The sequence below is a fragment of the Artemia sp. Qi Xiang Cuo genome, chromosome 15, assembly GCF_049724085.1.
Source record: "Artemia sp. Qi Xiang Cuo chromosome 15, ASM4972408v1, whole genome shotgun sequence".
NCBI classification, from domain to species: domain Eukaryota; kingdom Metazoa; phylum Arthropoda; class Branchiopoda; order Anostraca; family Artemiidae; genus Artemia; species Artemia sp. Qi Xiang Cuo.
In genome coordinates this window covers 32,554,719-32,570,316 of record NC_142808.1, presented here as the reverse complement: position 1 = coordinate 32,570,316, position 15,598 = coordinate 32,554,719, and the positions used below count along the sequence as shown (strand labels likewise).

The 15,598-nt window shown below is 34.7% G+C and overlaps 2 protein-coding genes across 2 annotated transcripts in view; both read right to left on the bottom strand.

Annotated features, from left to right (window-relative positions):
* The window catches only part of LOC148943571 (uncharacterized), a 77,488-nt gene extending 64,373 nt beyond the window's left edge, over nt 1-13,115 (bottom strand). Inside the window, exon 1 of the mRNA XM_089101465.1 lies at nt 13,040-13,115. Within this exon, the coding sequence (XP_088957591.1) occupies nt 13,040-13,090 (51 nt within the window). The 5' untranslated portion in view covers nt 13,091-13,115. The remainder of the gene's footprint in view (nt 1-13,039) is intronic.
* An 882-nt stretch (nt 13,116-13,997) lies between these two features.
* Nucleotides 13,998-14,726, bottom strand: LOC148943570 (protein ZBED8-like). Its single transcript, XM_089101172.1, has one exon. It carries the CDS (start codon nt 14,724-14,726, stop codon nt 13,998-14,000), a length of 729 nt encoding a protein of 242 aa, XP_088957298.1.
* Nucleotides 14,727-15,598: the final 872 nt, after the last annotated feature.

The window sequence follows — 15,598 nt, the reverse complement described above, 5'->3', positions numbered from 1 at the left end:
GGGGTCCTAGTTTCCCTTCAATCACTTTCGACTATTAAAAAGGGCACTAGAACTCTCGATTTTCAATCGAATGAGCCCCCTTTGAAGTTTCTACGACGACCCCTTCCATATGAAGTGCCTCTGGGAAAAATATATAAATAAATAAATAATATTAAAATATTGGAGCCATATGGCCTTTACTATAAGCAACGCCATAGCGTTGCCTCTGATTCTTTACATATTAATGGCAATTTCTGCTCGTTTTAAGTTTGACTTGGTTATTCATTGTATTTTCTGTTCGTTTTGGGGTTTTATATATTAAATTTAAAGCAGAGAAATAAATGGTAAGTTTGGAATATAGGACCATTATCATATAGTTAAGAAACCAACATTCCATTGGATCCAAAATTCAATCCTCTATCTGAATAAAACACTCTTTTTTCGCAGAGGTTCCATTCAGAAATTTAAAAAATTCTTGAATTTCCAGATTCCTGAATTTAAAAACCCAGTTTGGGTTTAGTTTTCAGGTCGCTTACAGCTCAGGGTCAAGGTTGCCTAGCCCATAGCTTAGTTCCCTGTACTGAATCCCTTTCTCTCCCCAAAAAGCTCGATTTTTTTTAATCTAGAGGAGGTACATAATCCTGCCAGTGTTAGTTGTCTTTATTTCTATATGGAATTTCTGGAGGATATGATGGTTATAGTTGGATGCAACGACATCATCGGCATAATCCAGGTCGGTGGTACTGAAATCAGGGCTAACCTCGACTCCTTCGAAGTTTAGCACTGCTTTTTTCAAAACCCAATCGACGAAAAAATTGAATAGTTCGGGAGAGAGTACACACCCTTGCCTCACACCGAATTTGATATCGAATAGCGGAGGAAGTTCTTCGTTCACCTTGATGCAGGCTAGTGTGTGTTGATAGTAAGTCTGAATGAGTCACATGATCTTAGGTGGGACACAGTCCTCTTCCATTGCCATCCAAATTCATCCCCGGATGACTGAATCGAAGGCCGTAATGAAGTCAATGAAGAAAGCAACGGTGATTTGTTGATGCTTGGCTCTATGTTCAAAAATCTGTCTCAAGGTGAAGAGTTGGTCAAGACAGCCCATGCCGGCTCGGAAACCAGATTGGTTTGGGCAGATCCTTTCATTGTGGACTTTACGGACTCGGTTAAACAGAATCATTACAATGCCGCAATGCTCATAAATCTTTCCCGCAATGCTCATAAGTGAGATCCCTCTTTAATTTTCGAATTCAGTGCGGTCGCCTTTCTTGAAGACAGGCAGCATAGTTGAGTCTTGCCATTCCTGGGGAAACTGTTCCTGTGACCAGATTGAGCAAAAGAGCTTCTGTAGTTTCTCAGCGAGAATAGGAGCAGCTTTGTAGACTTCACCCCGGATAGAATCTGTGCCTGGCGCCTTGTGATTCCTCAGCTTCTTGATTGCCTCTTTGATCTCGTGTATTGAGGGAGGGGGAACATTAACACTGCTGTATGGGGCTTGTTGACTTGGTGGTAGTGAGTAAAGGTTAGGGTTGCTTGGCTGGAATTCAGTGGCGCTATTATTGGGGGGCGTTTGAGTAGAAGAGATGTTATGACTGCGGTTCAGCAGCTTCTCGAAGTCGCATTGCCATCTTGCGATTGTGTCATCTTTTCTTAAAGAAGAGTTCCCCCTTCGTCTCTTCATCCAGTTGAGATCTTTTTAGTTTTCCCAGCTGCTTTTCCTAGTAGTTGGTGAGGCTTTCTGGTATATGAAGGACTAGCAGCCTTCTGCATATCTGCTGCCAAACCGTCCCAATAGCGTTATCTGTCACAGCGGGCGGATCTAAGGCATTCTTTTCTCAGTGTTTTGAACACAGTGGACTTGGTATTTTAGAATAGCATCTTCAATAAATCTTCTGTGCTTGTTTCTTATCGACATTTGGTTTATTAGACCAAATAAAGCCAATTTGAGAAAAAAAAAAACATAAAACCAGGAAGTTTTGTATATATACAAATAACAAAAGGTAATAGGCTAGGCTAAAACAAAGAATTAATTTTTATCAAACTCTAAGAAAACAGAGTTTTATAATAATAGATACATCAGAAGAATCGATTTTTATGCTGATTCAAAATATATAAAGTCTATTAAGTTCAACGTTGCCCATCCACAGTTACGACCCTGAGAAAATTTGCCCAATTTTTGAAATGGAATTGAACACTCAGAAAACGTCTATTGACCTTAAATGAAAATGACATACTCAGATTCAATGTATCAGAGAACCATACTGTAGAGATTTCAAGCTCCTATAACGAATATGCAGGATTTTGCATTTTTGCCAGAAGAAAGATGATGGATGTATGTTTTTTTTTATTCTGACTGTATCGAACCAGTGATCCTAGATGATAGGGAGAGGGCTCGTTTGATTGGAAATCCAAAGTTCTGGTGCCGTTTTTAACAGAACGAAAAGATTGAAGGGTAGCTCACCCCCCTATCACGCCCCTTTAGTCCCCGAAGTCGTTCGATCAAAATTTTGAGATGACCATTAAGTTTAGGATAGTTGAAAGATCCAATAACTAGGCTTTGGGGATATCATATATATATATATATATATATATATATATATATATATATATATATATATATATATATATATATATATATATATATATATATATATATATATATATATATATATATATATATATATATATATATATATATATATATATATATATATATATATATATATATATATATATATATATATATATATATATATATATATATATATATATATATATATATATATATATATATATATATATATATATATATATATATATATATATATATATATATATATATATATATATATATATATATATATAAAAAAAAAAAAAAAAAAAAAAAAAAAAGACTGTCATCTTAATCCAGCAATTGAGACAAATGTGCACTTGAACGAGGTTTTGACCTTACTCAGCTATCCAACTACCTAGGACCAAACAATATAACCGCACCATAAACCAAATAGAAATATCCAAACCCATGCAGAGTCGTCATTAATAAATATCAGTCGTTGTAAATTTACAAACAAAAGCACCTTAAATTTAGCGAAATATTTCCAAGTAGAACCTTCCATTAGGGCTCATCAGAAGAAATACCACCTGTCTTAACGGGTTTCGAGGCTTTACTTTCTTTACCCGGCACAGTGGAGCCTCTACCATAAGATCTATATGGTATCCCTATGCCAGGCAAAACTTGTGAAATACATGCATACTAGTAAAGCTATTAAAAATTACATACAAAATGAGTTTCATTGTTTCCTTAATAAAATCCCGGAGGTCACTGAGCAAAGACCATTCTGGAACAAATGAAGACTGGTCCAAATGTGAGTTATTAAAAAATTCTTTTATTGGTATCCGGAACCAATTACAGATCTAAAGTTCTTCAAGCTTGTTTGAAAACAGTCTACAAATTCAAAATTCCAAAAAGAAAAGCGAAAGAGAAATTATATTAAAATATCATTCTGTATTTCTTTATAATTTTTTGTATATTTACCTAAAAGTTCATGATACATAAAACTAAATTTTTTGAATTGCCAACTAATTTTTTTGGCAGAAAAACCTCTTAACATCAGTTTTTCGCTCAGCTTTTTACATCTATTTTTAAAATCTGTGTAATTACTGCATATTTTTCCTTACCTAAATAATTGGGAATAATAAGCTGAATAAGTAATATTTGAATGTATATTACTTTCAAGGAATGGAAAATTAATTACTTCAAAATTAAAATCATCCGTTTTATTATATATTTTTAAAACTAATTTATTATTATCCGAAATATTAATATTTAAATCTAAGAAATGGTCAGAGTGTCCTATCCCATAGCTAGGCTCCAGAATTAACTCTTGTGGATAAATATTTTTTGAAATCTCAATAACTCCGCACAATTTATTACTAAGAGATCGTCCAGATATCTTTTATTATTTGAAAGGTTATATTTTACATTGCTTGGGCTATTTTTATTTATCATATATTCGTATTCTAATTGACTTATAAACAAGTCCGCTATGAATGGACTCGCATTCCCCCCCCCCCATAGGAATGCCAACAGTTTGTTTATATAAATTACCATTAAATCTTATAAAAGTATTAAATAGAACAATTTCCAATAAATCAAATACCATATCCAAGCTATAACATCTTGAATTAATAGTACTTCTAAAGAAATTCGTCCATCGGTCTTTTTTATTAAAAGTATCAATTTTCAAAAATCCGATATTAGACAAAAGAAAAGCTTTCTTAATGACCATTTCCAATTTTTCGTATAATAAATTAAGTGACAAATTTGTATACAGAGTAGTAAAAACAAATGAATCGAATGTTTTAGCTGAAACATTAGCCAAAGAATCTATCACTTGTAACGAGTTATTAACACTCCAATATGGGTTAAAGTTAGAAATTGTTTTAATTCCGGAGCAATATGCTTTAAATTTATTTCTAATTTCTCCTAAAATTAAAGATAGGTCAGTAGCTGCAATTCTGATTGGACACCTTGCTGCCCCAGCAATAAAACGTGGTTTTGGTGGATTTTCATGAAATTTTATCGTCCAATATAAGAAAGGAAACTTTTTATCATTATCATTTATTTTAAAATTGAATTTTTTTAAAAATCTTTGTTCTATTTTTTCAATTAAACTATTCTCCTGTATATGAGCCTTTTTGTATGTATTTGTTGTTTGTAACTCTTTTGATAAAATATCACAATAGAGTTTCTGACAAATTATGGCAGAATTATTGCTAGCCTTATCAACTGGTACAAATACAAATTCATTATGTATATTGGCAATTGCTTGTTTCATATTGGCCTTATAAAATATTGAATTTTTCTCAGAATTTGTTTGATTGATTCTATACATGCTATTTCGTACACTAGTCAAAATAAAGTTTATCCATATATATATATATATATATATATATATATATATATATATATATATATATACTCCTGCCACTGTGTTGGGCATATTGCAGCTGATTGTTCTCAATCTCCCCGTTGTGGACGCTGTGGTACCGTAGACCATACCTCAATTAAGGATCTTGCTGGGAAAAGCGACATGTTTTGTGTATTGTGCAACAAGAAAGGCTACACTTGCTATAGCAGAAGATATCCAGCCAATAACTCACCATCAAAATGAACGCTACACCCAGCAATGTCGGTATAGTGTTACATTGTGGAATCTGAAAGCTAATTTTCTGAATTGTTCTGTGTTCTTAGAAGAACTAATACCTGAATATGACCTGGTTTGTGTTCAAGAACACTTTGCGACTTCTCTTAGTCTGAACTTATTAGATATATCCCCAAGTCATACAGTGTTCTCTGTCCCTGCGCGCTGACCACAAACTCACGGTCACCCTTCCGGTGGGTTGGCCACTTTTGTGAAATCTTCCCTCCCGTGCTCTAACTTTGACTCTGGAAGTGATTTTCTTGCAGTGAGGATAAATAATGCGGTTTTAATTAATGTTTATCTTCCAACGGATTATCGAGACAAGAAATCGGAAAGACTATTTGCAATTAGTGTGGCTTGGCTAGCTAAATGTCTCGAAAATATAAAAAAAAACTGGGACTTTCTTGCGTTATAGTGGGTGATTTCAACTGTGTACGATGCAATACTATCCTATTTTATCTATATTACAAAATAAAGGTAGGATATATGGTTTAGAATATCCTATACCATGTATTTAATGTTTTTGATTCGTCTTTTCGTGTTTAGGGGTCTGGGGTTTTATGTTAGCCTAGTGAACGTGTTTTGATTGACGAGGTGAACTGTTATAATGTACTGTACTATATATATATATATATATATATATATATATATATATATATATATATATATATATATATATATATATATATATATATATATATATATATATATATATATATATATATATATATGTGTGTGTGACGTTAACCCATGCTGCTTGTTATTCAAAGTTTGAGAAAATCCAAATTTTTGTCCAAAAAGCTGACTTATCAAGTCATAACTCCAGAAGAGTAAATAATAAAAACCCACTTAATGTCTCAAAAGAAAACCAATATTGTTCTTCAAAATTCACATTCTATACATAATTGTTGTCATTTTAAGTCAAATCGAGTTGCAACAGCCCTTAGCCCCAAAGACATGACCTGGTACCACTAGGAGCATACTTTGTTATTAAGCGATAAATTTCGTTTTTTGTATATATTTTTAGTTTAAAGCTGATATACAATAAAAAAAAGGTAATCTAATGACAGTCTAATGACATTTTTTATTTTAATATATAAAAGTCAGGTATATAATATACAAAAATGATACAGATGCAGTACAATCTTGAGTTGATAATTTACAATTGTTATTTAATCTATTCTAGAGCTTTTGTTAAAGTAGTTTTTGAAACATCAGGATATAATACTCAGCATTTGTTTAAAACTTGCAAGGCATATTGCTTTTAACCTTTTTCTTTTTTTAGAAGGTTGTTAATGTTGTTTATTAATTTAACACCATGCTCAGCCATATCATTAGCTACTTTTAATGTTTTGACAATTTTCGAACCTTCTTAGAAGCCATTATTTTGAGGAAAGGTGTTTGGATGTTGTCTTAGGAAATCTGTTTATATATATATATATATATATATATATATATATATATATATATATATAAAACTTGCTTCAAATCAATCAGGCCATTGGGTAACTTTCTAAATTCTGGGAAAGATAAAACTGCTTGCATTTTGGGAAGTAAAGTATATAGCATTGCTTGCTTGTGCAGTAAATTTTACATATTATCCCAACCATTTTGTACAGTTCAAGGAAGCAATGGCCATTTCAAATGATAAAGGTTTCAGACAATGGGCAATGCTGAGGCCTTAGAAAAAAAAATAATAACTTGCAGGTTTAGCAATTAATAGGGATACTGGTAATTTAAATATGGATTCTATTTACAATATTATTTTAAAACACGAACCTATATTTAAAAAAAAGTCTTGAAAAATCTGTAAGAAAATGAAACAAATAAAGAACCAAAAAATAGGCAGCATTAAATGCTAACTGTAGGACCCCCCCCCCCTTAACATACAAATATATAGCTTACCCTGAATTGGTACATATAAGGGTGGGGAAAAGTTCATTTTTGATGCAAATGAATGTTAAATTTGGATTGAGGATGCAATTCTGACGATACAGGTAAGTTTATTTCTTAGCTACCTGAAGGGATACCACCAGATGGCTAGAAGAAAATAGTACAGTTTATTTAGAGAGAAAAAACCTTAGCCAAACGTTATATATAGAAGTAAATGTTTAGCCAGCTAGGTGGCTAGTAGGAATAACAGTGTATATATATAGAATCTTTAAATTAGCCAAGCAGTTGGCTATTAGATCTCACCTATATATACATTTCAGCCTTAATTAGCCAGCTATTAAGCTAATATTAGAATTGTATATACACTATTAAATAAGCTAACTAGTGGGCTATTAATATCCCAGGTATACATAAACTTTATATTAAAATAGCCAACTAGTTAGCTATCAATTAAGTTTTTCTAATAAACTTGTGGAATTAGCTTAACTAGTTTGCTACTAAGATCCCTTGTATAAATAAGCTTCTGTTTACAGTAGCCAACTAATCAGCTATTAATAAGGTTTCTAATACACAGCAGAATTAGTTAACCAGTTTGCTATTGAAGTCTCAGCTATATACACATGTTTAGATTAGCCAACCAGTTGGCTATTAGATCCCACATATATATACACTTCAGCCTGAATTGGCCAACTAGTCAGCTAATAAGAAAACTAAAGTTTATATACACATGGGATATTAACCCATGTATATATAAACTTTAGTTTAAAATAGCCTACTAGTCAGCTATCAATGCAGTTTCACATGTTTAGATTAAGCAGCATTCACAAGCATGTCTAGCTAGATTCCCATGTCTAGACATGTGTCTAGCCAGAATTCAATGTCTATGCAACAACCATTCACAAGTAAAAGTCGGTGCTTAGCTAAAACTACAAATTTAGTTTCAAATTGTCATTTCTAGCCAATCAAGAGAGCTTACGCAGGCAAAAATTTCGAATTGTAATCCTTATTTTTACTGTCACAAGATAATGGATGAGATAAGTGAAACGATTGCCCAGTATGCTTAACTATTATATCTGGTGTTGCATATTTGCCTTAAATGAAAAAAAAATTAATGAAAAAACAAAATTAAATTTCAGTTTAAAAATGTAAACATAGATGATGAAAATAGTGGAACTTGACACATTCTGATTGGCTGTAATTGAAAATCCTAGACATTGAGTTCTAGAGTCTAGAACTCAATGTCCAGCCAAGTGCCTTATCTAGCATGTCTAGCTAAGCACTGAATTTTACTTGTGAACAGTCATTGCCTAGACATTTAATTCTGGCTAGACATGTGTCTGGACATGGGAATCTAGCTAGACATGCTTGTGAACGCTGCTTTAGCCAACAAGTTGGCTATTAGATCTCACCTACATACACTTCCCCCTGAATTAGCCAACTAGTCAGCTAATAAGATAACTATATATAGTTTATAGAATTAGCTGACTAGTTGGTTATTATTATCCTTATGTATTTATAAACTTTAGTTCAGAATAGCCAACTAGTCAGCTATCGATAAAGTTCCTAATACACAGTAGAATTAGCTTACTAGTTTGCTATTAAAGTCTCATTATATACATATGTTTAGATTAGCTAACCAGTTGGCTATTAGATCTCACATATATATACTCTTTGGTGTGAATTAGCCACTAAGAGAACTATACATACTTTATAGAATTGACTAATTAGTTGGCTATTAATATCCCATGTACATATCAACTATAGTTTAAAATAGCAAATTACTCAGCTATTGAAGTGATTGAATGTGCCAATTAATTTAGATTTTTCTTTCCCATCATTTTACTATGATTGAGCAGGAGGGGTCAAGGATATGGAAGATCTTGCTTTCTTTTCATTGTCTCCAGATAATATTTAGACTACTTGACTAATATTAAGACAGATATCCACTACAGAGCTATATAAATAGTATAGCTTATATATAGAAAAAATTAATTTTTTTTATAGGGGAGGGGGGGTGAACAAGTTGGCAGAATTTAGTTTTGGGAAAGAAAGCTGTACAAGAGCATTAGCAAGCCAGGATTGCCTGCCATAAAGAGCAAGTACACTTGCAAATAGTTTTCTTTTTGAAAGGAAGAGGGTGTCTGGTGGTATTCCCATTGATAAGCCACTTCCAGCACTCAAATCAATAAATTCAGCAAGAATTCATCTTCAAAGCCATCATGCTGAGACATGCATACTCAAAAAAATTTATTGGGTAAAATTGAATAAAAAGGGATAATACACTTTTTACTGAAACAAAAACAAGAATGCACAATATCTTGAAATCCTTGCAAACAAATAGCATGTTGAGAGTAATTACCTTAAATTGCAGCTAGGAGCAATCTAAGGATTTCTCCTTATAGAGCTCCAGAATGATGACTAGTTGTATGCAGGTTCACTGGTGACCAGGTGCTGTTCTATCTTCACTAGCATCTCAATTAAGTTTACACTCTTTGGAGGACCACCAAGAATCTAGCCTTCATTTAAAAACATAAACAGATTCAGCAGTAACTGTTTCATTAGACAGTTTGTTCCAATTATTGACAATACATGCTGAAAAGAATTGAGTATGGACTCCAGAAATTGTAGACTGCTTGAAAAGTTTTGTAAGAAGTTTCCTTCTAATGTTAGGATCATTATCGATTTCCTATGAATCCGGTTCATGCCAATGCCCTTTGAAAGTATAGTTGAACCGATAAACTTATTTGCAAACATATACACACCTTTTCTTAGAACATTTGAATTTAGCAATGTTTGTTTGGCAAATAAAGGGGAAACACATGCTTTTATATAGAGTGACACTGCCCATGGAGATCAGTTGGGGTTATGGCTTTGCTCAAGCTTCTTGTATGCTTATAGAATGTAAGTCTGATATGTTCCTTGCTATTTCTTAATTTTAATATGTTAAAATCCTAGTAAATGGATGTATACCCTATTCTTTAATATTATTATTAGATTCCTCTAAGCAGGAACATATTAGCATTAATATATTAGTTATAATGCCTGCTTTTCTTCAATAATAATAAATTTCATTTCTAGCCCAACATAAGAACAAGTATTGATCTTTGATTTCTGATTGTGAATAATAATTGTTGAATTTTGATTTATAATGAAATAACCATAACTATTAACTAAAAAGTTCTCTTCTTTAATAATAAAATCTTAGTTTTTCTTATACCTGTGTTGTCTTGTATATTTTATTACAATGTTAGGATTTTGTCAAGATATCTCTCTCACTTGTGCATATAAACTTTAGTTTTCTTATTAGCTGACTAGTTGGCCAATTCAGGCTGAAGTGTATGCATATGTGGGGTATAATAGCCACTGGTTGGCTAATTTAAACATGTGTATATAGCTGTGACTTCAATAGCAAACTGGTTAGCTAATTCTACTGTGTATTAGAGACTTTATTAATAGCTGACTAGTTAGCTAATTCCGCAAGTGTATAAGAAAAACTATATTGATAACTGACAAGTTATAAGACCAACCCTACCACATGGTAAGACCAACCCTACCATGTGCTGTTTTGGACCTCATGAAAAAAAAAACCAAGCCTGTTGGAAAAATTATGTAGCTGACAAGTCAAGCCCTCTCAAAGCAAGAGCCTACCAAAGGCTACAAAATAAAGTGAGGCAACAAACCAGGCAAGGAGCTAGCATGCAAGAGCAAAACCTTACAGAATCTATCAAGACCAACCCCAGAATGTTTTGCAACCACATTAATTCTAAACACATTGCAAAACCAGACATTCCAAGCTTAAAAAACCCTATGACTGGACTCCTGATTGAAAGATCTGCAGAAAAAGCAGATTTACTAAACACGTATTTCACTACCATCTTCACCCAGGAACCTATTCAGTCATCACTACCAACCCTGCAAACCATAGTCTCTGACTAAACACCCAGGGTCAAGACAGACTCATGGGTGTCCTGAAGAAACTCAAAGAGCTAAGGATAAGTAAATGGCCAGGTCTGGATAGACTTTATCCCAGAGTATTAAAAGAAACCACAGATCTAATTGCAGGGCCCCTATTAATGACTTCAAAAATCCTTACAGTCAAATGAACTCACTAATATCTGGAAAAAGGCAACAGCGATACCATTGCACAAAAAGGAAAACTGCCTAGGTCCTCTAAATTATTACCTAATCAGTCTAACCTGCAAAATACTGGAATCTATCATATCTGACCACATCCTTGAGCACACGAGCAAAAGAAAGATAATCACTAGCAACCAATTTGGGTTCTTCAAGAGAAGGTCTGCAGAGTCACATCTTCTTCTGGTGGTGGAAAACTGCAAAATGCATGCAGATAAGGGTGATCAAGTTGAAATCATTTACATAGACCTTGAAAAGGCCTTTGACAAAGGACCTCATTGTTGCCTCTAATACAAACTCCACCACCTTGGTCTGGGAACCACACTTGATTGGATTGGACAGTTTCTTATTGGACGGTCTCAAACAGTATCAGTACACAGAGTTTTGAGCACACTTTAAGTAGAGGTAATCAGCAGTGTTCCCCAGGGCTCAGTCCTTGGCCCTCTCTTATTTAACCTGTATCTCAATGATCTAGTAGAAGGCATCAACTCAGAGATTCTACAGTATACAGACAACACCAAGCTGTATAAAGTAATCAAAACTGCTGCCAATGCACAGTCTCTGCAAGAGGACCTTGACAAGCTCAATAGTAGGATGTCCAACTGGCTGATGGAAATCAGTATCAACAAAAGCCACAAGCTATCAATGGGGAAACCTACTATCCACTATGAATATAGCCTAGGAGACTTACCAATCCCATCATGGCAGGAGGAGCAGGACTTGGATGTTGTAATTGACAGCAACCTTGACTTCCAGGCCCACTACAACAGCATTATTGGGAAAGCAAATTGTATTGCATGAGTTTTAAGCTGCAACTTCACTTTTGGAAATGATAAGACCCTTTGTCTTCTCTACAAAGCTTTGGAACAGCCAATCCTTGAATATGGTCATTGCACTACACATCCCTTTTACAACAAAGACATCAAAGTTGTTGAAAAAGCTCAAAGACAAATAACAAAGTTCTGTCCAACTCTGAGAAACTTACCTTACAAAGATAGGCTCTGCAAGTTCAAACTTCCTTCACTAGCTTATTGACTGTGCCAAGGAGACCTCATTGAGGTATACAAGCTTTGCTATAACACCTATGAAAACATCTAGGCTACCAATGTTCTCAGCTTCAGCCACACAAACCTTCATGGTTACAACCTCAAGCTTCAAGAGGAGAAGTTCCAAAAGGATATTGGCTGTTGGGCATTCAAGAAATGAGTAACACAACACAGGAACAAGCTCCCCTTCAAAGTCATCAATGCCAACTCATTAAACTTGTTCAAGTCAGAACTGAAAAAATACTATGGTGAAAGTACCTATAATTTTTTTCAATTTAAAAGATTTTTGTAGAGGCCCTGTGGCCTATTTGTTTTGCATTAGGCCTATATTCTTATTATTAAGTTGGCTATTTTAATATAAAATTTATGTATACCTGGGATATTAATAGCCAACTAGCTAGCTAATTTAATGCTGTAGCCTATATAAAATTTTAATATTAGCTTACTAGTTGGCTAATTGAGGCTGAAATGTATATAAGTGAGATAGCTGACTAGTTTGCTATTTTAAACTAAAGCTTAAATATGCCTGGGTTCTTAATAGCCAACACAAAAAGTCAAATTATTGACCATTAACACAAGAGCTTTGCAAGAAAAATCTTTGGGATTGCTTCAAGCAATCCCACAATTTAAGGTAATGGGCTTTGGCTAACAGGCTAGCTTAGCCTACTTTAAATACAATTAACTGAAAATCTATTATTAATCTTTGACTGTTGAAACCAGTTTTGCCAAAAAAAAAAAAAATAATTTTTGGTATTATCATTGAGTGGGCCATCAAACCTTATAAGGCAAAAAAGCACTTTTTCCAACAATATTTTGGTGGTTTTCCATGGGTTCAGGGTTGCCACTTCAACAAAACTACTGGTACTAGCCAGGATAGCTCAAAAGTACTACCACGACAGAAAAGTATTAACACCCTGCCTAAAAATTTGCCGCGTGTCACCCTAAAAGTTCAGTAAGAGAATTTTATTTACAGACCTTTACAGTAATAAAATATTATTTAAGCTCGCGCTTCCACTTCCTCGCACTCCTGACCAGCTCTGTTGGAATATCCCAAGTTTCTGGATTCAGTACTTGCCTCCTGACATGCATAATATCGGATATTGTTTCTGGCAGTAGTCTGTTCTGGAGGAGGTCCGAACTAGTTTTAACAGCGAAAACTGACGCTCGGCCGAATTGCTGCTATGAGGCAACAATATAATACCCTTTATGAATATAGGTAGGTGAACAAAAGCAGAGTCCCCAGCACCATCCTTGAGGGCAGACACTGAATTCCAAAATTCCAAAACTGACACTTTCCCTTCCCCTAGCTCTTTCTTCAAGAATAGGAGTCGGCTCTATTCTCTGTTTAGGGCTTGAATTTCCAGCGAACCATTGAAACAGTCTTTGAATATACGAAATAGAGGGATTATAAAAGGAGCTGAACCGGATAAAGCAGTTTCTGGAGATAACCAGTTTAGCATGCGAAGCAAGGTCTTCACTGTTTACTCTTCGCTTTATTTCAGAGCACAGCTTGATATAAAACGCAAGGCAATTTTTCTTTATCGCAGCTAGCTGTCTGTCTTGAAGTTTACGACTTTCAATCTGATGAATTGCAAAGAGCTCAAATTCGGCTCCAAAATGCATATCTATCTCCATAGCTGTGAAGTTTCTTGGGTTTGAAAAAACTATTTCAAACACTGAACGAATGGCCAAAAGTTCGTCTTTGATATAATTCCCTACCAGTTCGGAGAGAGTATTACCCACCGCTTTTTAAAAGTTTGTGAGTTTCCATTTCTGTGCTCTTGAACTCAAGATTCAGGCCGTTTACAATAGGAAGAACGTAATTCAGAAAAAGATAATAAAGCTTGACTTCGGGATCGATCAAAGCTGTATAAAGCTTCATAGCCGTTTGATCCCAACCTTTATTCGCAGGTAAGGCGAAAAACAACGTCAGAGCAGTCCACTGTTCCACCAGCCTCTGAGAGACGGCCTCAAACGCTAACCAGCGAGTTGCAGATTGGTACAAGAGTGCATGCTCGGCTACTTCACAGAACTTTTGGAATTCCTTATACTCACGGAGTCGTTTGGCACTATTCGATACGTACGTGTATATATCAATGCTGAATCTGACGATCTCTGTAGGTAACTGCTCACAAACACTAGCAGAGCATAGTGCAAAACTGTGACAGATGCATCCGAAAATAGCCAGCCAGGGAATATCTTTCTTTATGAGGGCTGCAAGGCCGTTGTTCTTCCCAAGCATCACATTTGCATTATCAGATGCAAATCCTATGTAGTTTTTTATTGTCATCTTCTTCTCACTTAAAGTCTTATAGATCAGGTTTTTAAGGCCCATTGCTGTTTTAACCCCAAATTCTGGAATGGCCAAAAAGTCTTCCTTGATTCCGCATGTAGTGTTGTCATAGTAGCGAACGATGATGACTAAGTATTTTGTCCCACACTTATCAGTGATTTCATCAACCATCAGCGAAAAGAGCGATTTTTCCAATCTTGAGCTCAGCTGGCTGATCGCGTATGGGGCAATTACGTTTTTGATTAGTCCAGTGGTTTTAGTTCTTCCATATGAAAGAAGCTTTACTACTGATGAATCAGGGATAAATTTTTTTCAGCAATTCGGGCAAGCTTTCCATAATACTCATCTCCTTGGATTTTTATGCTACCCAAGCTGACATTGCCAACTCTAAAGCTGTCACCTGTTGGCTAATTAGTTCTCCTTCCTTTGCTGCTCCCGATAAAGTAAACTCATTGGTTTGGTCATTAGCAATACGCACTTGGTTCTTCATACTAACAACTTTGGATATGTGACTTTCCCTCAGTGTATGTCTACGTAAATGGGATAGGCCACCAGTAATGATCTTTTCGCAAATCCTACACCAAGATTTTGTCCTATCCCTTGGATATCTTTGCAGCCAGACCTGCAGGTCTTTATCTTCCATACATTTTGCACTTAATTTCTTCATTTTTACTGGCTTTGGTGGTTTATTTCTGCTGATTCTTCGTTTTCTCACATTTAATAGTTCATTCTCTTCACCTTCAATGTCATTTGCAGTTTCTTCACAGTCACTGGCACTAGCTTCAGATTTTTTGGCTTCGTCACCAGAATCATTAGCTATATAGAGAATCTGTATAAGAGCAGCAACTCTAACCGGTTTTCCATATATCAAATCAGTGGCGTAACTAAGGGGGACAAGTAGGGGCCCTTTGCAGCACAAGTTTAGTTTTTATGGGTATTTGCTTCTCTAAAAGAGGTATCTAATAGAGGAAGAAAGAAAAATAAAAGAGATAAAGAAACTTCTAGATCCTAAATTTCAAAATTTTTTGAGTATTCGCTGCATA

Coding starts and splice junctions, on each gene's coding strand:
- LOC148943570 (XM_089101172.1), bottom strand. CDS start 14,726: ATGGTTGATGAAATCACTGATAAGTGTGGGACAAAATACTTAGTCATC.